We start from the raw sequence: 24,222 nt of genomic DNA, 5'->3' as shown, positions 1-24,222 counted from the left end.
ATCGCCTCCCATCTACCTCTCCCCACCCCGCAGCCTGCTTTTCATGGGACAGAACCTTGTCACAGAGATCACAGAGGACCCAAGGCCACCAATGGAGAGACCAGGAGGAGCCTGAAGTGAGCCACAGGGCCCATCTTCACCCAAGTTCGGAGGCAGCCATGGGAAGCTGATGGGACACTGGTGCCCAGCCTCAGTGCCAGTGCATCCATCTGTATGCAGTACTTCCCATCGTGGCTTGGGGTTGTGATTCCAGCAGAAAGCTCAGTCACAACTCAGGACATGCTTGGTACAGGCAAAATCTTTAGCAATTAAAACATATGAGACGGGTTTCAAACTACAGTGCTTAACAGGCTTCTGACTCAACCCATCATGGGAGTATTCCATGAGTGTTAAAAGGTGCAACCACCTCTGACACAAAGGCAGCATCTTGCCTGCATTCAAGTCCCCATTTCAAACTGTGATAACATCAGAGCCTGTCTAAAAAAAACTTGCCATCATTTTTCACATAAAAAAACCCCCTCTAAGATGTTTTTCTTATCATCGTTGGAAACAGATAAACCCTTTCATCTGGCATTACAAAAAAAAAAAAAAAAAAGAGAGAGAGAGAGAGAGAGAGAGAATTGCCTAAGGCGAATACTTGGCATGGAAACTCTTAGCCCAGATATTAAAATTTTGGCTAACTAGTAAGGAACTGAAAACTGAGTAATGTTTGCTGCTAGTAGACCCATCTATAACACCCATGAAGGAGAAGTGGACTGTATTAGCTCTGCCAAAGAAGATAAAGAAATGCATCTTTCCAGCAAAGACGAGTGCTTAGTAGGTTAAAGGGGGAAAAAAAAAAGAAAAGGTAAAAATGCAGACAATCCACATTCAAGGCCTGTGAAAACAACCATCAAATCTTGGTAGATTCAACACAAAACTGAACACGCTGCAATACCTGCTTAAGAACAGATTCACTTCCTGATTCAAAGTCACGCTGTTACATAATGAACACAGAATGCACAGGCTAGTTCCCTGGAAAATATTTTAGTTCCCATTAAAATAAATCAGAGTCTTTGTATTTGGGTCTGGCTGGAAAAAAAATAAACCACCTTTGTTTCTGAAAAATATGCTCAGTAACTGTTTGGTTATTTGAGTTGGCACAATGGTGAGTTATCCTACTCACATCCAGAAAATAAGAAAGTCAGTCACAGCTTTCTAATTCCGTAAGAAGTTCTCTTAGAAGTAAAATATCTTAATTTGCAATTCTTATAAAAAATATTTTTTCTAAAAGCTATGAAGGGATTAGGTGAAAAAGAAACATGGCTCGCTCTTGCCTCTCAGAAAAGCCGGTGGCAATGTTCCACACACTTAAGGAGAACTGGTTGGGTTTCCTAATCCTTTAATAGCTGAATTTTGTATCTGTCTTCCAGTGATAAAGCATTCATATTCGGGACATAAAAGCAAATGGGTCAAGAACGTGCAGTTCTTGCATGTGGAGCCAGAGATATTTCCCTTTTCACAGTTTTTGATATCACGGACACAGAAAAAGCTTTGGAAATGATTAGAAAGACAAAGATAGTATAAAAGAAAAGTCAGGATTTTCGTGAATGAAATCCTTACAGTTTGAAAGTCAGAAGTATCCTAAAGTTACTCTTCTAACTTACTAGTTGTTCTAGAATAAATAAATAAATAAATAAACCTTTTATAAGACATCTGATACCTTCATACAGGATACATATCATTCTGGCAGACAACAATGCTGTTCAACTGTAATAAAAGCTCTAGTTGATGACTGCTGCTGAAAATCTGGGCCCCAGGTAAATTCTGGCATTGCACAACCCTTGGTTGCTCTGAACAAGCTGGGTTGGATACTTTAAGCAGTGTCAGGGTGCTTTGACACAGAGTTACTTCCAGTACCCAAGAAACCTAATACCTGTAGAGAACAGTGTGTGATCATCCAGCCTGCCCACACTTTCCAGTCACCTCGCTTGTAAAGATGACTTCTTCGGAAAAATCTGAGTAAACGGCATCTGTCATGCACTGAGCTTCTTCAAAAAATTTGTCTCTGAGAGTATCTTCTCATTTTAGAAAACATAAATGAAGCATGTTAGTGCCCATATATGTCTTCTAGTTTTGCCCATCAGCCATGGAACATGAATTTCAAGCCAATCCCCCCACCAAATCAAATTACCTTTTCTAGCTCTGAACACCTTCCAAAGGTCCAGCTCTCCCATGATGCCTAGCATCTGTCATATATTATGTACAATTAAAGAGTCACTTGCCCTTTGGCTTGTCCTCTTTCTTTCTCTGTGTCCCTCTACATGTTTTCCATCTCACACTTCCTTATGTATTGCTCCAATTTGTCTTCAGGGAAGGATAAAGATGAAACATGAGCTGAATGGAAGACAGTGGAACAAGATTCATAATATGTCAGATCCTGAGGCCACCACGGCCTTCCAGTGAGGCTGCAGGAGAAGTATTATTTTTTATAAAATACACTTACTAACTTTCCCCTAAGGCCTTCTCCAGTGCATTTTCACTTCTCTGGGGTTTCTCTCCTTTTCATCTTACAGTCTGTGTAGCCTGCAGCTGCTGCAGGGAGGGGAACTGGTTCTTACCTAATCCAGTGGGATAGGATCTTTTTGTAGATCCTACTGTGATAATGTAAGTAACTATTGTTAAATCTAATTAATCAATAATACCTGTGAATAGGTAGGTACCTCTAAAATTCTTTGTACCTGATATATTAACTTGTTCCCACCCCTCGAATCTCACATTTCTGAAGATCTGATTCCTGCAAATACTCAAACACAACAATAATTCAGTATGTAATGAACCATGACAGCATCCATGGGACTACTCAACTCACTCCCTGCAAAGCATCATGGCTGGACTACACATGGCTGAATTGTGTGTAAGTAACACAAAGAAAGGCACATATTTCACGTACTTAGCTCCTGATACAGCTTTTATTGTGCCCTAGGAACTAAATAAAGACGTTTATAGAGATTTATTCATTCTATCAAGAGTCTGAGATTTCTCAGATCCACGAAGTACAAAACATGGACGTCTGAATTAGCCAGCAGTTCGGAAACGCTGATTTCAAATTGGCTTAGACAGGCTTCAACCTGAAATATATTAACTGTAACCTGTCGACTGTAGGCTAATAGTATCTTGAGATCTCTAAGGTCTTTTTTCGTGTTTGTGTGCATGTCAAGGAATATTCTAAGTGTCCTCGTCATTTTATTCCCCTCCTTTCCTAACTTGTAGCCAAAATCAATGCACTGCAACAGAGAAGGTGGTTGGTATGTCCTGGTTGAAGATTTAGATCATGCATGTTTGGTACTCATAAGTATTCATATTGCAAAAGATGTCGTGATTCTGATGTTAGCTGTCTTGGTTTTAAGATCTCTAGGTATTTATTGCAAATCCCCTCCAGGACTCCCATTCTTGGCGGTACCCGGCCGCCCCGTGCCCGGGTCTGTGATGTCCGGAGGTAGAGCAGCGACTCTTTCATGGGCACCCCCTTGTTGTGGGGAAGGAGCTTGCGTGCCCTTGTGAGGTTGAGAGCTGTGCTGGTGGTGGCATGTGCCTCCGGTGGGGTCTCCCAGGCCAGACAGGTCTCAGCTGAAGGGTCACACAAAGTGTGTCCACGGGCAGGATGGGCTCACTAGCCTTCGGGCACCATCCTAGGAGAAGGACAACTCTGACTCCAAACCTGGGCAGATGGAGCTCGTTTAGCCTTGTAAGGCATCCATCATCCATCTAAGAGGAGGATACTCTAACCAAACCTATGACCCGAGGACTTCGCTGTCACCGTCCAAGCTCGCTAGGCCCTGGCAGATGAACCTCAGGTGTAAAGGGTGGAGCCAGTTCCGCGCACGCTGCGCCTCACCTAAAAAATCCACCGCGCAGACCCGAAGGGTGCACTCATCGCTTGCAGTGAGCGTGGGAAAAGCCCTGCCCAGATCTTCGTTCGCGAAGCCAAGCCATGATGACGATGATGATTTATTGTAAACAATGTATAAGTAAAACATTAACTACAAGCCGTTGAGAAACATTCCTAGCATACAGAGGAAATGCTTGATTTCAAGTTAGGAAAAACCTCTCTGGCACGAAACAATGACCGCTGCTTGTGGAATTTTATGAAGTGTTTTACTATCTGTCCCTTTTGCAAACACAGGGAGATAGCAGACTTCCTAATGCATCTCAACAGCAGTATCATTTTAATGAATGTATTAAATCATTACACTAGTGTACATGCTGCAATTTGCTTTTCAGCTGCACAAAGACACAGTTCTTTTCAAAAACAAAAAAAAAACCTGACACCCAATTGCTAATTAGCAGACTAGAGGACATATAATACTGACCTCCTGTCAGATTAAGGTTTCCAAACAGCTTGTACTGCATCGATCTTTCTGGGGTTCACAGGTCAGCTATTTAGCTTTTGTTTTCCCCATAGAAGATGAATTTGTTTTCTGTGTCACAGAATTTTTCCCTGTTTAGTATTAGCACATATTAAAAAAAAAAAAAAAGTTTATGTAATACTCTATTTGCATCTTTAACATGTTTTGTTTATTTTAAAAACCAAGAGCTGAGCATGCACATTATTAATGCAGAAAACATAGTAACGAAAAACAGACCTTTATTTGTCAGATGGAATAATGTGTGCATTCAACCCAATTTTTCCTTTTAAATTAGAAATTAGAAAGTTAAATGTATATGCTAATATCAAATATAACAAAAAGAGTGGAGGTGACTCGAGTCCCCTATTCTTCATTTTGAATGCCATAAATCTCCACATAAGACTTTTAAAGTGCCTGAGTTGGTTGGATATCTAAACCTTAAAGAAATTTTTCTGGGACCTGGGTGTCTAGCTCTGGGAGAATATTTTGAAACTCAGGATTTTAGAATTAATTTAATTTAATTTCCAACTAGTTCCTTGAGCCAGGCAGGAGTTGGAGAGCAAGTGATGGAGACTCATTTTTTAATAAAAAATCACAAGTGACCTGGAAAACTGCTGAATTTCATAACAATCTTAGGTCAGACATGTAGTACTCATTATTTACACAGTAAATAATTTGTAAATAATATTTACACAGTAAATAATTATTTACACAGTAAATACTTGTAAATTGATTATTTATGAGTAAATAATTTAACACAGTAATTCATGCCGAATCACCTGTCTTTAATAAAATTTCATTGTTATTTTCATAGTTTGCATTATTCTATAATGTTAGAACTTTTCTCCATTCTGAAATGTTTGGCTTCTTGATAGGTTCATACAAGCCTACAATAAATATGATACACCTTCACATACATCCAGGGTACATATTCATGGAGATCAGATGTGGAAAGTATAGATACTTGTATGTATAGATATTATTTTTCAATCAATTTAAAATATTTTTATTCAAAGCATTTAAATACTACTAATATAGTGTGCACAAAAAAATGCAATGTGCATTTCTTGCCATTTTTACATTAAATGTAATAAAAGAGTACAGTCCTTGATAATAAAATGCTTGGTTCTATGAAGATAGAGAGTAAAATTCTTAGGTTGCCAATGGTCTGATTGGGACATCATGGGATGCACACAAAGTCTGATTTTCGAAACCTAATGGAGACTTTCCATTAGCCCCACTGGACTTTGGGTCAGACTCTTAAAAGCATATGACTGCCTACAAAAGCATTGTGCAGATGCCTGGCCCATAGGTTCTCCATATACTAAAAAATGAGTATCTTCACATCAATAATTTTAGAGCTTCAAGATCTGTAAGAAATAAGAAAGTACTAGGTCATAATAAGAAATCTACTCTTCTAGATGCTGAGACCTAAGAAAATCAAGCATGTCACGATGAGATCCTGCAAGACATCTAATAGTCATGCAGTATGTCTTCCTATTGACAACAGTTTTCTGACAGAAAGCATACACACTCACTGACAACGTGCCCAACAACTCATTCTCATCACACATAAATATTGCAAGCATTGTGTTCTTCCAGGCACACAAGCTTGTGTCCAGGGAATCATGCGGTGAAGGTAGTGGAGCTGACAACTGTAATGAGACTTTTTCAGTGAGCAGCCCTGCAGTTCATGATGGACTGAATCTTCCTCCTCAGTGCATTACATTACAATGAAAAAAGTTACAAAAATGGAAAGAGGAATGGAAAGGGAAAAGGAAAAGCCTACCTGTTAGTTAGCCCTAACACCAACATTTGTGTTGGATGTGCTCAACACTGATGGAAAGCCAGACAGAAGCTGTTCAAAGGTTTTTGCATCAGGCCATTTCCCCTCCATTAGGCGTGTTCGTTTTTCTCTTGAGTACCAAGAAGTCATTTGGGCTTTCACTACAAAACTAGCAACAAAACTAAATGCTACAGACTATTTACAAGAGCAAAGAAAAAGGACTGGGAAAAAAAAAAAACCAGTAAAGAGCTTTCAGAAGTGGAGGCTGTTGACTTCTGGTGACTTGCCAGGTAATGGTCGGAGACTAACCTAATTATACGAGAGTCTTTACAGCAGCTTTGGTCGTGATCACTTCTGTGATTCTGTTAAAGATTCAGCAAAAAGCAGAGTTGGACCATTCGTTTCATTGTAGTTTCTAAGAGGATTTTGTCAAACAACAGATTTCTGTTGACAATTGTATGTTAACCAAGTATAAGCGAAATCAAATGGCCTTCTTGCAGGTCACAAAAACGTAAGCTGTGTAAGTGTCAGGCTCCTTTCTTTAAAGAAGCTTTGGACCTCTACTCTTTGGACTTGTATCCTATGAGGCACATTAAGAGACTTATTTTCAAAGAATTATGCTTTTTGATTAAGAAGACATGTTTAACTACAATTTTCATCCATCCTGCTTCAGCAGTAGCAAGGGCAGAACAAAATCCCTTATTCAAGAGGGCTTCCCAGCTGTACTATTGCTTCAGGCCCATTATTTCTCTCCCAAGGTGCTCTCAAGCCCCTGTGGCACAGACCCAGCTTTGCTCATGCAACAACTGGTAGAGAGCAAGGGGTGCCTGAAGGGTGCTTAGATCTCAAAACCTTTTTTCCCACGAAACGTTGTTTTTTCAAATAGTGTTGTTCTGATCTGTGTAGCAGTTTGTACTCTGCATCTTTAAAAGCAGGCATGTAAAACTGGAAAGATTTTGTAACCAGGATTAAAGATCCACTACTTTTAATTATATCACAATTAAAATAACAATGGTAGGCTTTTTAGACTAATCAAATAAAAATGATCATATAATTTGACATTTCACGAATGTTTCATATCAATCAGAGAATAAAATACACTTGAATTCTTACTGCAACATTTGCTTGTGTTACTGAGAGTTTTTTAAGGCAACAACAAATGTAACAAATCCATTTATGTACAGCACATTTGCCCTCACTAGGACTGAAGGGTGCACAGGAAAACAGAAAATGTTCTTTGAGATGTCTTAGTAAAAATACATGCAAATAATTGTGAGCAGCATATAACAGCAGAAGACTTTTAAAAGAAGCCTAAATTGCTGCTGGTGGGTTTTTCCCCTAGTTAAATAGAGAGGTGAAAACTCCCCTTTAGGAAAGCCCATGCAGAGCATGCAGGGGTTTTGAGGGAAAATTATTGCACGGGCTGGTTTCCAAAAATACTGTGGCTATAAAACATAATTAGATGGCAAGTATGTGAATAACAAAAGTTAAAATCCCTAAAAGCAATTAAATTCATTTGATAATTGTACGAATACAAGATAAATGTTGTCCTTTTAATTTGTTCTCTGACCACTAAGGTTGCAGCTTTATGGACAACTTTCCAGTAGCACCTTGATCACAGCAGTGACTGCTCTGAGGTCACTGGATAATTTGCTAGATTATATTTCAGAGGGCTTAACTTCCCAACCCAGCTCACCAGGCAGTCACAGAAAACACATTTGTTCATACAGGGAAAATATAAGGGGAGAGAAAGTAAACAAAGGTGAAAGGACAGGTTTTCTACAGACATAAAGTACAGATTTCCTTTTTTTTTTTAATTTTTATTAAGGGTGCTCAGATACTTGTGCAGTCATATGATCTTTAGTGCTGGAGAGCTAAAAAACACAGCAGAGGAACAAGACTTGCCATAACATCACAAGCAGGAGTCGCACCAAAGTTCAGCTGACAATCTCTCAGAAAAAAAAAAAAAGGCAATGTAACTCCCGGACAGACATCCCTATTAATGCAGCCATATTGTATCCCGCCATTTGGTTCAGAAAATAGCTTTGAAATGTGAAGTGATAGACAACAGCCCCATTTGTCACATCTTCCCCTGCAGATACGTGAAAGAAAAGCCAGAACTCACCATTATTCACCAAGACATGGAGTGGACAATTCTTTGCTCTAAACCGCTGCACAAATTCCCGTATAGACTTCATGGAAGCCAAATCACAGTATAAAAACTCCACTGGGAGAGAAGAGGAGAAGAACGAAACCAGAGTTAATTGGTTACAATGATATAAAAACACATTTATAGACATCAACAAGGACTCCTGTGATAATGTCACCAGGAAAGTAAAGGTTTTTAAAATAAACCAGGCTTTTGAAAATTATGGTTGAAGCAGATCTCAGGAGATTCCTTCTTTCTCCTTTCTTCCTTAATTGCTATTTTTAAACTATTGATTCTTCACAGAGCAACTATGAGGAATGCTGCTGCGTGAAGGTGAAGCAGGGTATCAAACAGAGCAAGTATGTCCCATCCTACAGTTTTTTCTATCATTTAGGAAGAAGGGCTACAGCTTTTTGGTCCTGAGATGATCAAGAGATGGCAGATGGAAATCAAAGGGGGAGAGGAGAAGCCACATCAGGCACCACAACGTTGCCCTGTGCTTCTGATGCCAAATATGTTGCCCTATGGGTTTTTTTCCCAGATTATCTGCTGAGTGTCTGTGGTTCAAACAGTGACGTTATAAAACAACTACTATTGCGGCAGTAGGAAAGATGAACAACAGTGTGCCCACACGGCAACTCATTTGACCCGCAATAACAAACATGGCATCATATGTCATGCCCTGGCTCTGGTGGTCATCCAGGGACACCTGATGTCTGGGTCACCTGGCAGCCACAATTAGTCACGTAAATACCTTTCGAATGTGCGTAAGAGTCGTGCCACCCCTTGGCTCCAGCAATGGCACTGTGGTTTGAGAGGACCTTACCTCACACGGACACTGTGGGCAGCATCCTGCCCATGCTGCCAATGTCAGCCAAGGGGCAGGGGGTCAGGGGTCAGGGGGTCACCCGTCTGCCTACGCCAGTGATATTGGTCAAGGGGCAGGATGTCAGTGTCTCAAAATACATTTAATTCTGGTATGTTGCTGTTTCCAAGAAAAAATGCCTCTAACAAAAGCATCCTTTATCCAAACCATTAGTCAGCCATTGCCCTTCACTAGAACACTACAAAATTAATGAATTAAAATAAAAAAGATTACTTAAGTCCCCCAATAACTTTAAACCCATCAGGTTTGAAAATCCTCCTCCTGTTGCAGTTGCTCAGCTTTCACCCCTGACTCTTACAGCATTGCTTGCTTCATTGGTTGCCTTCACTTGCATGACAGCCATGACCAGGTTTATGAAGTCAACACAAGCGTTGCCCTCCCACAACAGCAGTAGCTGTCCCCACACAAACAAAATTATTCAGAAACTCTGCAAAGGGGAAAAGGAAAGAAAATTTTGACCTCATCCATCTGTTTCAGACTTTTAGAAGGTGTACGTATTGTATAGCAGGGGTTTGGCTTTTTTCGCATTAGATATGTTTTAAGCAAGAAAATGTAAGACTCCAGCACAGATGTTATTCTCTCCTCCAGTTTGCTACATGTTGTAGTGGGACTCCAAGCCAGCTAGATGTTGTCCACTCCACCCCAGCCAGGCCCAGTACACTAGAGGTCTGAGGTGGACTTGCCTGAACTTCTTCCATAAAGTGAATTCCAAGAAAGATCAAAAGGTGTTTCAACTTGAGAAAGTCAGACAGTACTGAGCAACCTCCAGTGTCTAAGTTGAGCAGAAAGAAAGGTGAAGGCTGTATAAAGCATGCTTCCCTTGCTCACTGTGTCCTTACAGGGTGAGTCCTTACTGTTCAGTTTGGTTTCAACAAACTCCCAGATTTCCTGAGCTGTGGCAACTTTTGCACAGATGCCCAGTACCCAGGACAGTTTTGGCCACCAGGGTGAGGACTGCGGCATTTTCCCCACTCTCCCCTGTCTTCCTACCTCACGGACTGAGGGCTGCTCCCCTGTGCCCCAGAGGAAGGAACAGCCACCCCCTTCCTTGCACATGGCTTCTCCCACCTCTTCTTCTGAAAGAAACAGCCTTTAAAAGAAGGGAAAATTAAAGATACATAGTTCTTCACACACTAAAGAAAGCCTTTCTGACAGGAGTATTAAACTATTGGGTAAACAGGCTGCAATAAGAGACTTTTCCTGTTTTCCCCCGGTCCATCACTGGTGTACACCAAACTGTTTCATCTTGTCACAACTGAGGCTGCAAGCTATAATGCTTCTTTACAGTATGTCTGTACAATAAGAGCTTATGAAGGCTGTCAGGCACAATAACAAGATAAATAACAAAAGCCAATTACAGCTGTTATTAAAATCTTTTACAGTAGAACAGTTCCTCCAGTTCTCTTCAGTTTAACAGTATGGGGCTTTAATAGTCCTTATACATTTTGAACCTAGACAGTACTAGTCCTCTGAAATTGTCTTAGTGAATTTATATGCTCAGTGGCCTTTTCCATTAAAAAAAGAAAGAAATAGTAGATTCCAGTTTTAAGATAGTGTGAATACATTTTTTCAAAATGGCTGTAAAGTCATAACATTTCAACAACACTGACCCAGGAATAACACTAGGAAATTTCTTGAGCTACTTATAGACCGTTAGGAGGTCTATTTTGTTTAATTTCACTGATGTCCTACATCTGGAGGTGGAAAGGAAATGCAAAAATTACCAAGTTTGTAAAAGCAGAGAGTTGTTCGGGCCATGTGGCCTGGTAGTTACATAAAACCACATGAACGGCAATGTAATTGCTGAGATACACAAAAACCTAGTTGTACTAACTTATTAGTAACCAGTGCAACAATAAATGGAGTAAAGACAAAGCTTTACGCTGCTTCTGCTGTTGCTGTACTTCTCCAGGCAGCCCATCAAGGAAAGAGATCAGGGGAAGCACGATCAGCTGCTTAGAAGGCAGCCATTCACACTGCCAATGGAGGAGTCTCTTTTAATACAAAATATTCATCTTGGTACAGAAGGCATTGGACTTTCATTAGCTGCAGTATTTTGTGGCACAGCACAGGGTCCAACCACTTCATCACCCATATGGACTGTGGCAACAGTATCGACTCTCCTGGATTTTGCCAATGCCACTACACGTGCAAGAAAAGCAGCAGCCTGAGAACATTCACTGAGATAAATTTTAATCTCCCCCCTCGTCTGACCTTTAAATTGTCCTTTTCTGAATTGCCAACACAACGATGGTTAGACAACTAGTGTGCCAATGCGAGTGCTTTCCAGCCTGACCACTGCGATCTCACCCTTCCTGTGAATTAACATTTTGCTACATCTGCCTGTTCTCCCCTCCCTTAATTTTGCAGTTTTGCAGAGCAAATGCTGCCCTGCGTTATGACTCTACAGGGCCCAGACTAATGGCATACTAGGCCAAGGCTATCATTACTAAGCTTATTTACTTGCTTACTTTGGAAGCATGTCATCATATTGAGTACCTGCCATCAAAAGATCAGAACATGCCTTGGAAAGGAAAACAAACAAACAAATCAACTTCCAAACTTTTCTTTTTGCTTACAGGGCAGAAATATTAATGGCCAGAGTCCTTGTTCATGCTTATTCGTGCATGGTGGCTTGTTGCCAGGGAGGCGGTTTCACTGGCGCAAGCACCGCGCCGACCGAGGAGCCGTTCCACTCGAGAAAGAGTGCCAGAACACAGCTCCAAGTCATGTGCTGACTCAGTGGCAGGGCCCTGAACTGAAATTGAGTTTCTTATTTGTCCCATGGTCTGAGTATTTAATTTTTTTTTATCATTGTACTGGAAAATCACACAATGAGAATCTAAGGACAATTATTAGTTTTTAGAATATTTGAAAGTGTGCACAAATATACTAAGTATGCCAGGTTTTTTTATGTCTTAATTAATAAAGACCAGTGTTTAATAATGTGAGCAAATGTCCAAACCTGAACTTGAACTAGCAATGTGACTTGAACTACTTTTCAGAAACAACAATGGTAAAAGGTTTTCTGTACAGGATAGGTATGAGCGAAAAGAAGATGTGCAATAACAGTAAACAAACTGAAACACACCAAAATTAATATTTAGATATGATACTTCCTATCTTATTGTTTTGTCTACTACCAGACTTCAAATTATTCAAGTACGTAATAATTGACAGTAGTGGTCATTCTGCTTTTGAGTTTAATAATATAGTATGTTTTCAAAACTAACTGATTCCTTTGGTTTTCTGTATGCTAAGAAGAGTAAAAATGGGGAGTAGAAACTACATACAGAATACCTACACTTAATGCTATTGAAATACTCTAATTTGTAACTCTATTCCAGTTTAGCTCTCCTTCTCCTATACCACTCTTTGCTTTCAGGTGCTTCCATAATGACAGGCATGCCCGTATTTCTTTCTTCTACTGATAAGAATGTGTCCCTCATTTTTATCTAAATAACCTTTCCACGGGCAGCAAGTTAATACATAACCGTTAGACACTGGCTAAAACATTCACTGTTACAAATATTCTACTGTTATTTTACTCTAATTTAATGACTCGTCAGAAAGTTATTAGCTCATAAAATATTAAAAAAGTGTAATTTCCCAAAAGACAGCTAGAGTTATTTATGCCACTATTCACATGTGAAATATATGATGGTGCTACAATTGCTGCTTCGGTAACTGCGTTCTTTCAAACAAATACCTGCTTGGTGCAGCACCTTTTCAGCAACAGAGAAGTCAGTACGATGTTTTTCTGACTGCTCCTCAAGGAGGCCATACGAATCACACACAGCAATGCTGGCTGGCCACACATGACACCACTGACCACCTGTACTGCTCAGCTCCTGTTCCTGCACTGTGCACCCTCTGCTCACTTGGTCATGGTAACCAAAGTCAGAGGACCTAAAGGAGAGGCACCTGGTGGCTCCTGGAGAGCTTTCTGACACCACAAACCCCACAGAAGACAGAAGGAGACCCAGTGTTAGGACAGCCTGAGACAGCCCCAGAGTGTTTGCACTTTTCTGAGTTTCCCACTTGAGGTCAACTTCCTTATTTCTGCCTGTCTGTTTCTTCACATTGTTAGCACACCTTTATATTTAACATCTAGAGTTCCTCTTCTTTGCTTTCCATGCCTGCACAGTTGACTCTGGTTAGACATTTCTTTTGTGTCTATATCATGGGACACAAAAAGCACAAAATTGGAATTTTGGTTTATTATGGAAGGAAGATTCAGAAGCAAAAGAAATGGACATTATTGCAGCAAATAATCAGGGACTGTAACTTCTGAGATACTCATTGATCAGCTGGACACAGGAGAATGAAACGTTTAGGCTCCTGCAAAAGGCTGTGTCACTCAGGTTTGATTTAGATCAGATAAAGATGAGGTGAAGGCCACCTACCAACTACCCTGTTTTCTGCATTCAACTCTAACTCATTATCTTGAAATTATTATGGACAGCCACAGCTCTAGAAATCATAATTCAGAGTTAACTTTCTTTTATTACTCGTGCCAAGGCAGTTTTCCATCATGCTTTCACTGTCTTTGTGTTAATAACACAAGCAGGGACCCATTCTAGGGAAAGCTCCAACTCTGCCCAGCGCGGCAAGTAGCTGAGAACTCATAGTTCATGGTGGAAAGAGGACTACAGCAAGGATTGCTTTCCCTATTACTGCTTGGCACCCATCTATACACGTCAGAATATACCAGCAGGATGAGGTTTTTCTCCAGCAAGGCACAAGCAATAGTCCTAGGTAAGATAATAAAAAATCATGCCAAGTAGTCATATATTCATGCTCAAAAACACATTGTAAAAGTCCACATAGATGCTTTGTCTCTGGCTACTTTCTCTCCACATAGGGAATTTGGCCTGTCGTCTGGTATTCTGTCTTGCTTTGGCATCTGCAGAGCAGAAAGGAGTAATGTCATCCTGCTAATGAAAGAATTGAGTATGTTTCTGAGCACCCAGACAGTGCAAGGGAGATGTCTATCAGAAAGTGCTCTTAAGGAGGCAAATATCTACCATCTGGTAGACGCTGCATTGCAGATCTAGAGAAATTCCGTCAGCAAGGTGGCAGGTGGAAATGAAGTGGAACAAACCTTAGGAGAGACAAAGCATGAACTGGGAAGAGAAGACATAAAGCGGTACTGACTGGAGCATCCTTCTCTTTTGTCACCGCACTGTCCTTGCTGACACTAATAAACAGCGGCTTTGGTTGGCCCAGTGTTCGAAGACAAGCTTGGTATCTCCCTTCTCCTGTGGTCATCTCCCCTCAAAGTACGGTGTTCCAGAATCCACTCATCTTTCTCAGCTAGGTCTGCTTATCTGCCTACACATCTTCCAGCCAAAACAAAGGCCATTTTCAATCAAAACAGAGCTGCCAAGGTAGGGGAACGAACTTAAGGTTAGCTGGAAATTCTGACCAACTGAGCTCGGAACTGTGGCTGCTATCTGACAATGCTGTGAGTGGAAAATGCAAAAACAGTTCTAGGCTGCTAATGCAAACCTGTGGTTTATCATTCTACCAGCTAGGTATGCGCAGGAGCACATGAACTCCCATCCTCAGAACGTCACTCCTGTTAGCAAAATTTTCCTACATTGTCCAGGACTAAAACAAGGGCTGTGATGAAAGTTCTGCTCAGATGTGCATGACAGAATGTTGCATACTATTCAGGACTATAAAATGCTTACTTTAAAAGGGCTTCATTGTCCAGGACTAAAACAAGGGCTGTGATGAAAGTTCTGCTCAGATGTGCATGACAGAATGTTGCATACTATTCAGGACTATAAAATGCTTACTTTAAAAGGGCTTCTAGGAAGTAAATAAAGCACATGCCAGCCAATTGCATATTGAGCACAATGAGAGACAGTCATTACACATGCAGCAAGCAAGCAGAGCGTCTCCTATTTGTGCCATGCTCCTGCCCTTCTGCACTTGACGACCTCTCTGGCTTCTGCACCACAAGCATTCCAGAATCTTCCCCATTCTACACTAGCAGCCAAGATTCACAGGAATTAAATAATAAATTGATTAAATCACAGAAAATCCTAGTATGCGCTGTCATACCTATGACACTGGTTGACCCTTAATCCCCGCTGCGGTTATGGTGACAATTTGCCGAACTCTGGCTCCTAATCTTTCAAACTTTTTAAAGTATGTGCCTGTGGAACAAAATGTTGGCTGTTAGCTATCTTACAAGTTCCTCTCAGTCTTATCTTCTGTCCTTTATCAGTCTGAATAATTTTGTGGCACTTTTTCAGATCACTGAGCTTTCATAGACCATTAATAGAAATAACAAACCATGGCTAACTCTAGCAGGGATTTACTGTTCAAGCTGATGCTTGTGATATGCCATTGAAGAAAAAGACAGTTGCTACACATCCATCTGGCAAAGTGTGTGAGCGCAGCACCATAGATCAAAAAAATGAGCATATTTAAAGACATACGGTTTGGGTATGGTCATTAAAAGAGAGACTCACAACTTTAGTTAGCTTAGTTTGTCTCCAAAGGCTTCAAGAAGGCAGGTAAGAGCCTCTAAATTAAGCTGCTCCTTCTCTGAGTCACCCACTCTAGTGCCACTAACTTTAAAGGCAGTCTAAAGGGATTAGCTTCCTCTGCCTAATGTTAGCCTTGTGAACAGCCTCTATGTGTCATCCTCCAGCCTCTTCAGTGAAAAAAGAGCTCTGCATCGGTGTTGACAACATAAACAGTAATCCACACTGGGCAAATACTAGAAATTCATCGGATTTTTTCTTAATCGGAATGGTTTGATCACTGTCTGCTCAAAGAGCTATTGTAAAAAAAAAAACATTTCATTGTGCCATTTCTTAACCATGTAGCTTTAACTTATTGTACTAAGAGAAATGAAGAAAGCCTTCAGATTTCTGAGAGATGCTTTCTCTCTCAGAGGTGGGAGAGTAAAATAAAAAAGAAATTTGCCCTCAGAACCTGAGCAGTTTGGCTTAGCTACTTTCAACTTCCACGAGTGTGTGGTCTAGTCCAGTGATCCTTTAAATTTATTGTTAAATTCAATAAACAACCCAGTGGGTCTTGTGTAACAATCAAAATAGCAAAATTCCAGCGTTAGAGCAGTGTTCCAGTTCCATCACTACCACAAGTTCCCATTACTGCCAAAATACCAGCTCATCAGAGGATACCCTGCGATGAACAGCTTCTCAGATCATGTTGCCAGAGCACCAGGATGTAACAGCTGTACAAAAAAGAAGTAGTCCGTGTAAAGAAATGCCTGTGCATGACTTTGCTACTCGCACCACCACATAGGATGTTATTTAAACGTGTTACCATTTTAGCTCATTTCCTGCAGACAGCATCCTCTGGGTTTTCCAAACATACAAGTAGGACTTTGCTGTGTAAAATTTGACATTTTCTGTTCAGCAGTGACAGTGGAAATGCCTCTCATATCTCTTTCTGAGGCCTTCGGAAGGCAGCCTTCATCCTATTCACAGCTAAGTATTCCCGTTCACTGACTAACCAGGGAGGTCCCAGTCAACTGGAGGTTAGGAAATGTGACGGCCATCTACAAGAAGGGCCAGAAGGAGGACCCAGGGGACTACAGACCTGTCAGACTGACCTCGGTGTGGGGGAAGGTGCAATCAGGAGCAGACCATCTTCAGCACCATCACACAGTGTGTACAGGACAATTGGTCAGGTCCAGTCAGCACAGGTTTATGAAGGGCAGGTTCTGCTTGACTGACTTGATCTCCTTCTATGACAAGATGACCAACCTAGTGGATGAGGGAAAGGCTGTGGACGGTGTCCACCTAGAATTTAGGTTAGGAAATGTGACGGCCATCTACAAGAAGGGCCAGAAGGAGGACCCAGGGGACTACAGACCTGTCAGACTGACCTCGGTGTGGGGGAAGGTGCAATCAGGAGCAGACCATCTTCAGCACCATCACACAGTGTGTACAGGACAATTGGTCAGGTCCAGTCAGCACAGGTTTATGAAGGGCAGGTTCTGCTTGACTGACTTGATCTCCTTCTATGACAAGATGACCAACCTAGTGGATGAGGGAAAGGCTGTGGACGTTGTCCACCTAGAATTTAGTAGAGCCATTGCTACTGTTTCCAACAGTTTCTCCTGGAGAAACTGGCTGCTCAGGGCTTGGATGACTCTACCCTTCACTGGGTAAAAAATCCGGCTGAATGTCTGGGCCCAAAAAGTGGTGGGAAATGGGGTTCAATGTAGTTGACAGCCAGTCACAAGTGGTGTTCCCCAGGGTTCAGTGTTGGGGCCTGCTCTCTTTAACATCGTTACCAATGATCTTGACAAGGGGATCGAGTGCAGTCTCAGTCAGTTTGCAGATGACACCTAGTTAGGAGGGTGTGTTGATGTGCTTGAGGGTATGGAGGCTTTACAGAGAGATCTCGTCAAACTGTATTGATGGGCCAAGGCCAATTTTATGAAGTTCAACAAGGTCAAGTACCAGGTCCTGCGCCTGGGCCACAACAACCCCCTTCAATGCTACGGGCTTGGGGAAGAGTGGCTGGAAAGTTGCCCAGCAGAAAAGAGCATGAGGGTATCAGTTGGCAGTTGACTGAATCTGAGCCAGTAGTGTGCCCAGGTGGCCAAGAAGGCCAAGAGCATCCTGGCTTGTATCAGCAATAGTGTGGCCAGCAGGCATAGGAGAGTGATTGTCCCCCTGTACTCAGCACTGGTGAGGCTGCACCTCAAATACTGTGTCCAGTTTTGAGCCCTTCACCACAAGAAGGATGTGGAGGTACTGGAGTGCATCCAGAGAAGCGCAGCAAAGCTGGTGAAGGATCTAGAGCACAAATCTTATGAGGAGTGGCTGAGGAAACTGGGGTTGTTTAGCCTGGAGAAAAGGAGGCTGACGAGAGACCTTATCACTCTCTACAACTACCTGAAAGGAGGTTGCAGTGAAGTGGGGGTCAGTCTCTTCTCCCAAGTAACAAGGTGATAGGGTGAGAAGGAACGACCTCAAGTTGCACCAGGAGAGGTTTAAGTTGGATATTTGGAAAAAGTTCACCATGGAAAAAGTTGCGAATCATTGGAACAGGCTGCCCAGGGAAGTGGTGGAGTCACCATCCCTGGAGGCATTTAGAAGATATGTAGATGTGGTGCTGAGGGATGTGATTTAGTGGTGACTTGGCTGTGCTGGGTTAGTGGTTAGACTTGACGATCTTAGAGGTCTCTTCCAACCAAAATTAGTCTATGATTCTATGATTCTATAAGTAAGTTTTCTCCCCTCACAAGGATCAGAGATAAGAGGACAGACCCAGGTAAAGTCCCTTTGCCTCATGGGGATAGGAGACCTCACAGTGAGCATCTGAAGATTATAATTTATGGACAGAAGAGAAGATAGTTTAGTATACCCTCGTTACTATTACCCTCATTGCAGGGGGGTTGGACTAGATGACCTTTAAAGGTTCCTTCCAACCCTAACTACTATATGATTCTATGTGTCTATGATTCTATATACCTTTAGAGGTAGTTTCCTCTTGCCCCATGGTGAACGGATTTTTGTATTAAATTTCATCACTATATTTGGTGAATTGCAGATACATTTCTTTTTCATCTTGGGTGACATTTACTCCTTACAGTGGCTAAGCTCTACACTGTGACTTATATCTCACTTAAAATCTCAAAATATATGGCACATATGTGACACACACATTACAGTGTACTCATATTGACACTTTCCATCAGGAATGAAACTCAAATAAAGAGCTTTCTGGAAGTAATACAGAGGCAAGTTGTTAAAGATGATAAAAGTCAGCAAGGCTTTTTCAAGATGACAAAATGACAACGTATTTCAGAGCAAGTGAGGAGCATGCATCTTCCTAGAAATGATGCTGAGTCCTCAACTGATTTAAACTTGTATGCTTGGAGCTATCATTTGTTTCCAGTTTCTCAGCTCTGGACTTGCACATTCCCAATGCATCTTGGCTTACATAGCTTGAAAGTTAAGATATCAAATCACTTGTATAATCGATGACCAAGGACACATTCATACACATGAAAGAGTACTAGCGAGGACAAAAAAAGGCCCGGCAATCTTTTGTTGGCAGCCTTCTCCTTCAGAATATTTTATTAGACGTTTAGCCTAAAACACACACCAGCATTCCTCTCGAGCTGTTCCCCTCTTGACTTGGAGGATTTTTGTTCTATATGAACAGCTTACTGTTCACAATCAAATGTAATTTATTCATTCCAAACATTTTCTCCAAGCTAGCCAAACCCTACCAAATTTAATTTAGTTTCAGATTAGCTACTTTGCTCATATCTTTACACCCCTAAATCTTGCTTCCCTCAGCCTCCTTAATTTATTTATTTTTTAATGTGGAAGTTTACTTCCTTCATATTATAAAACAACAAAAAAGAAGCCCTCGCATTTCCAATGTACCCATTCTGGAGAGAGAAAATGAACATTAGCTTCACTGAAGACGAGGCTGTTCACTGAGTCAGGGGTTTGCTAAAACAGGGCTACCATAATTAGAGGCACTTCCAGAGCCATAATATCTGTAGAGCAAACTTTTTGGTTTAGTTGCTACAGTAATGAACCTCCAGATCAAATTAGTTTGCTTTTAGACTGAAATAACTCAGCGCTGATGATACCAGAGTTTCCACAGTGGCCCAGAATTACACTGACCCACTTGGTTGTCATTGGTGTGGATCTGGCTTCTCCTGTACTCTCCTGGATGTAACTGCCAAGCAATGTAAACTGGCTTGTAACCTTCGGTCTTTTTTTTATTTTTTTACCTGCTATTACTGATTTTTAAAAACAGATTAAGACCTTCTGTGCTATTTTATGGCAAGTATCAAAAGTTTCGGTCAAAACTCAGAATGCAACCACCATGTTCTAGTCTGCAGGCAGGGGGTTCTTTCCATAAGACAGTATCAAACATATACTTGGAGATCTGAAAAAAATCCTTTCCAGCAGGACTGTTTGTCTAGGTATTTCATACACTAAATCAGCTTTCAATTCATGGCCAGACTTTAATACCAGTGCATCATTATGTAATGTAAAAAACCCCTCTCCTATTGGCTACATTTCCTGAAAAGAGCACGAATTTTCTGAGTACAGCTGCTTACCATTTCAAAACCACCAAAATAAAAACCTCCAGTGTGAAGAAGTGTTTGTAATAAGCTTTGCTATTACCACAAAAACACCTCAGCAAATATTCTGCTCCACACCCTCTGAGGTAACACCGAGAGGTTGATAGTGTCTCTGCTTGGTAGTACTTCAAGGACAAAAACCTTGCAGAGTCAAAGGAAATAAATCAAAGAATATTTCCAAGCCTCAGGCAAGAATAACTGTGAGTTGTCCAGAATACAACATATTATGCTCTAGACATGAGAACTATCCATAACACATACTTCTCCAAAGACTACTTTCCTTCTCACAAGAAGTTGTGTGCATTTGCCCTCCATGTCAGTCCTAGCACCCATGAGGCAAGCTCGAGCAACTCTCAGATCCAGCTTCGGTCGACTTTTTTTTAATCCTTTTTCTCATTTTTTGGAGATAGTCTTTATGTGGATCAGAGAGTCACTCCTACCTGTGGCAGCAGAGGTAGCTGAGCTGGCAGAGGGGAGACAGCAGAGTAGGCAGATGGGTTGGAGGTGATGCAAGAAGCAAGGGCTGTCCCTTCCACCACTGGTGCAGCTTTAGGGACAGGTGAGTCACAGCTAACCTGGTTTCTGATCACCTGTCAGGGTGGCTGCTCTCCCTGCACATCCCTGCTCCTCTTCACTCCATCCAGACAGGTCTGCTGGTGAAACTGCTTCTGCTGGCTCATGCCAACCTATACGTGGGATGTTATATGAGTTATGGTAAGGGAATATAAATAACCTTGGGTAGAAAAAATGCCAGCATTCTTTCCCACTCCTCCAAGAATCAGGATGCATAGGCTTACTTTTTCCTTCTCTCCAGATCTGACACTAGGCTGTTTCTATTTCATGCTTAAGCAAGCTTAGGTCTGTAGAGGGCTTCTAAGATATGATTCATCTGACCTGTTTCACAAATCTAGTTAAGATGAGATGAATCATGTCCTACAACCATTTATTCCTCTCCACAGACTGCAAAGGGAGCTTGGGGACACTGACTCAGATTTAAACCTCTGCATTATAAACCTCAAAAACTAGGTGATTTGAATTCCAGCGTTCAGTTTCAACTAATAATGGACAGAGAACAAGAGAAAAATCAGAAAACTGTGCATGCATGCAGATGACTCAGTGTTATTCACCATACTCAAGTTTAGGAAAAAAAAAAAAAGAGAGTGAGAACTTCCAGGAGGATCTTGCTAAAGGCTCACAGACAGCTGGGTAACACACACACACACAAAAAAGTCATACTGGAAAAAGATAGGGAGTCTTGCAGGGAGTGTTTAAATTCTTGTCATATTTTGAATGCCTTTGAAGTAACTGCAACTTCTCAACAGAAAAATTGAGATATTGTTGCACACTCTAACTGGTGAACACATCCTGAGAGTCAAAGAAAATAGAGATAATTGTAGTGGTTGAGCTTGGTGCTGCTATGTAGGTACATGCACATAACTGAGACTGAGCTTAAGCAAACTGCAAGGCATTATCATTTCTAAAATAACGACAGTATAGCTATGCATTCCAGGTGAGAACCGGCAGTTTGCTGCTGCTCTATAAATCACACAGCTCTGGTAGCTACTAATCTGCTGCAGAGACTCTACTAGTTAGTGAAGTGATAGGAAAAAAGAAGGGCAGAATAATAAAATGCCAAGAACAGAACCAGTCTCTTGAGTGCTGCTTCACAGGCTGCCCTGTACATGGATTCCACCTCCTTTATATTTTTACTTCTATACAAATAGGCATTATTATTTTTAGATATGTATTCTTATAACAAATGTTTTAGTTTTTTTCTTTGAGATGGATTCATCTTTAGGAAACTTTAGATCTCTGACCTCACCTTGGTCCTGTTTTGTCATTTTGCTATTCTTCCCATCCCACATTCCTTGTTAGTTCTCCAGAATGTTTAACGTGATGACTTTAAAGTAGTGTCCCTATTCAGTGACAGGGCTTTAAAGCAATTAACTTTCGTAGCAGTTCCCTGTTAATGCTGACCTGGATTCCAGGCAATGTAAGACAGTGCTGCTAAGCAAGGAGTCACAGGGTTCTTCTCCTCCACCTCAATATTCAGTGCTTCTGATATTTTCGTTCTTCTTGAAGGCAAACTGACTTTTGGACATTTGAGGAATTCTTGTTCTTAGGAATGTGCATCCTGGGTATTGTCCAGTATCAACTCATGCTGATAAGCACTTTCATTAGACAGTTTGTGGAAATTCTTCCTTTCATTAGAAAAAATATCCCTGGGAAGGCTCTGTCCAGCTGGAAAGAGTATACTCTCATTTGGGGGCAATTTAGGAAAGAAACAGATACTTTTAAGTGCATAACCCCCTTTTTCTTTTCAAGAAAAAAAAATTTTCTAAAGATACTGCTCAAGGAAGGTACCAGGTGGAAAAAAAAAAAAAAAAAAAAAAAAAAAAAAAAAGGAAAAAAAGATACTTAAGTCTTTCTCCTATTCAAAAATCCAGCTTGTGACAATCTTTGCCACCGCCCTTCACTCCGCTCTAAAGAAAGGACTACCTGTACACAAGTCTTTACATTACCATTCAATCTTTGGACTTTCTGGAGATACTTTCATCAATTAAACTCATTTTGAAAAAGTGTTGGTGAAACACTCCTCCAGGTCTGAATTTCTCACCTGCAAAAGAGGTGCAAGATATGGAGCAATGTATCAGTTGTACTACGGTGGGAGCATACAGTCTTGCTGGACTGGTAAAAAGAGTGTTGTTAAATACATAAGAAGCGTATGAATATTTTTCTATGTACATCTACTCTCTAGTTAGAGGGAAGGAAACCAGCAGGAGGTAGAAGGCTCACAGCACTGTTTTCTCCTTTGGTGCACACCCTTCTTGAACAAGCCTTTAAGAGGGGGGAGGGAGAAAATAGAATCTTGCTGATAACCAAGTATAACTCAGATACAGGTACACTGGATTTTCTTTCCATTCTCTTATCTAAGAAAAATAAACTCGGAAAGACAACCCTCTCTTTAATTTTGCAAACTCCTCAGGAAATTAATAATGTATGAAATTATTTTTCCTACATTTTCTGATGTATTACTGGTGTATTTGGATAATGAAGAAGCCAGAAATTCTCCTCACCATAGATTACTATTTCTAATATGGTGATAGATGTGATCCTGAGACTGTGAAGAAGGGGAGTAGAGAACGGCAACTAGCAGGATACTGGATCTGAGGACTTACAAAGATTCTTGATTTCTGCTTAATGCCAAACTAGCATTTTTGGGCAAGATAACCCCACACACACTGGGAAAGAAATCAGATAATAACTTTTATGCAATCAAGCACACTGTTCGAGCAGACTACTTCTAACAGCAGGTCTGGATCTGAATGCAGCCTTTTGAATACATTTTGAATTGCTGAAGATGCCCAGATTAGCAGTGCTGCAAGATCAAAAGGCTGTGATGCAAAATTTTGGTGCAGCATGCTGCAACATATAAAAACCACTCTGCTTGATTTTAGCAGAATCTCACCCACCATAGTGCCTTCCTTAAGTCTCTGTGTAGGGATCAGCTCAACACTTGTAGAGGGTTGAATCTGGCTTCCAGCGCCATGGTGCGCATTGTACAACCCACCCCAGTGCTGGGTATGGTGATGGGTCCCCTTCCCGCCTCCCCTTCCTCATTCGCGAAAGGGCAGCACAGATGAGCTGGCATCCATCTGGGAAAATATGTCAGCTCTGCCTGGGGGAATGCAGGGAGCAGGACTGCAGTGAGGCTGGGAGCGAGTGCCCACCCCCAATTCCTGTGCCAGCACAGGGGCTGTGTTCTTCCTCCGGTTAGCAGCTTGGCTGCTTTGTTGTTTGGTTCTTTCAGTCTACTTGGATGGCAGCCATCAGCGCTCTGTGATTTATCTCTATTTCATTTTTTCCACTTTTTCAGATCCTTGGCTGTTGGTAATTCAATTTCTG

At 41.3% G+C, this 24,222-nt stretch overlaps 1 protein-coding gene across 1 annotated transcript in view; it reads right to left on the bottom strand.

The window, feature by feature from the left end:
• The window catches only part of DHRSX (dehydrogenase/reductase (SDR family) X-linked), a gene marked incomplete at its 3' end in the record, with an annotated part of 119,494 nt that overhangs the window by 24,205 nt on the left and 71,067 nt on the right, over window positions 1–24,222 (bottom strand). The window contains exon 4 of the mRNA XM_010139651.1: window positions 8,300–8,401. Coding sequence (XP_010137953.1) covers window positions 8,300–8,401 — 102 coding nt within the window. The remainder of the gene's footprint in view (window positions 1–8,299; window positions 8,402–24,222) is intronic.

The sequence above is a fragment of the Buceros rhinoceros genome, unplaced genomic scaffold (assembly GCF_000710305.1).
Source record: "Buceros rhinoceros silvestris isolate BGI_N320 unplaced genomic scaffold, ASM71030v1 scaffold3487, whole genome shotgun sequence".
Classification (NCBI taxonomy): domain Eukaryota; kingdom Metazoa; phylum Chordata; class Aves; order Bucerotiformes; family Bucerotidae; genus Buceros; species Buceros rhinoceros.
The sequence above is the reverse complement of the archived record's forward strand: the minus strand, read 5'-3'. Positions and strand labels throughout refer to the sequence as shown.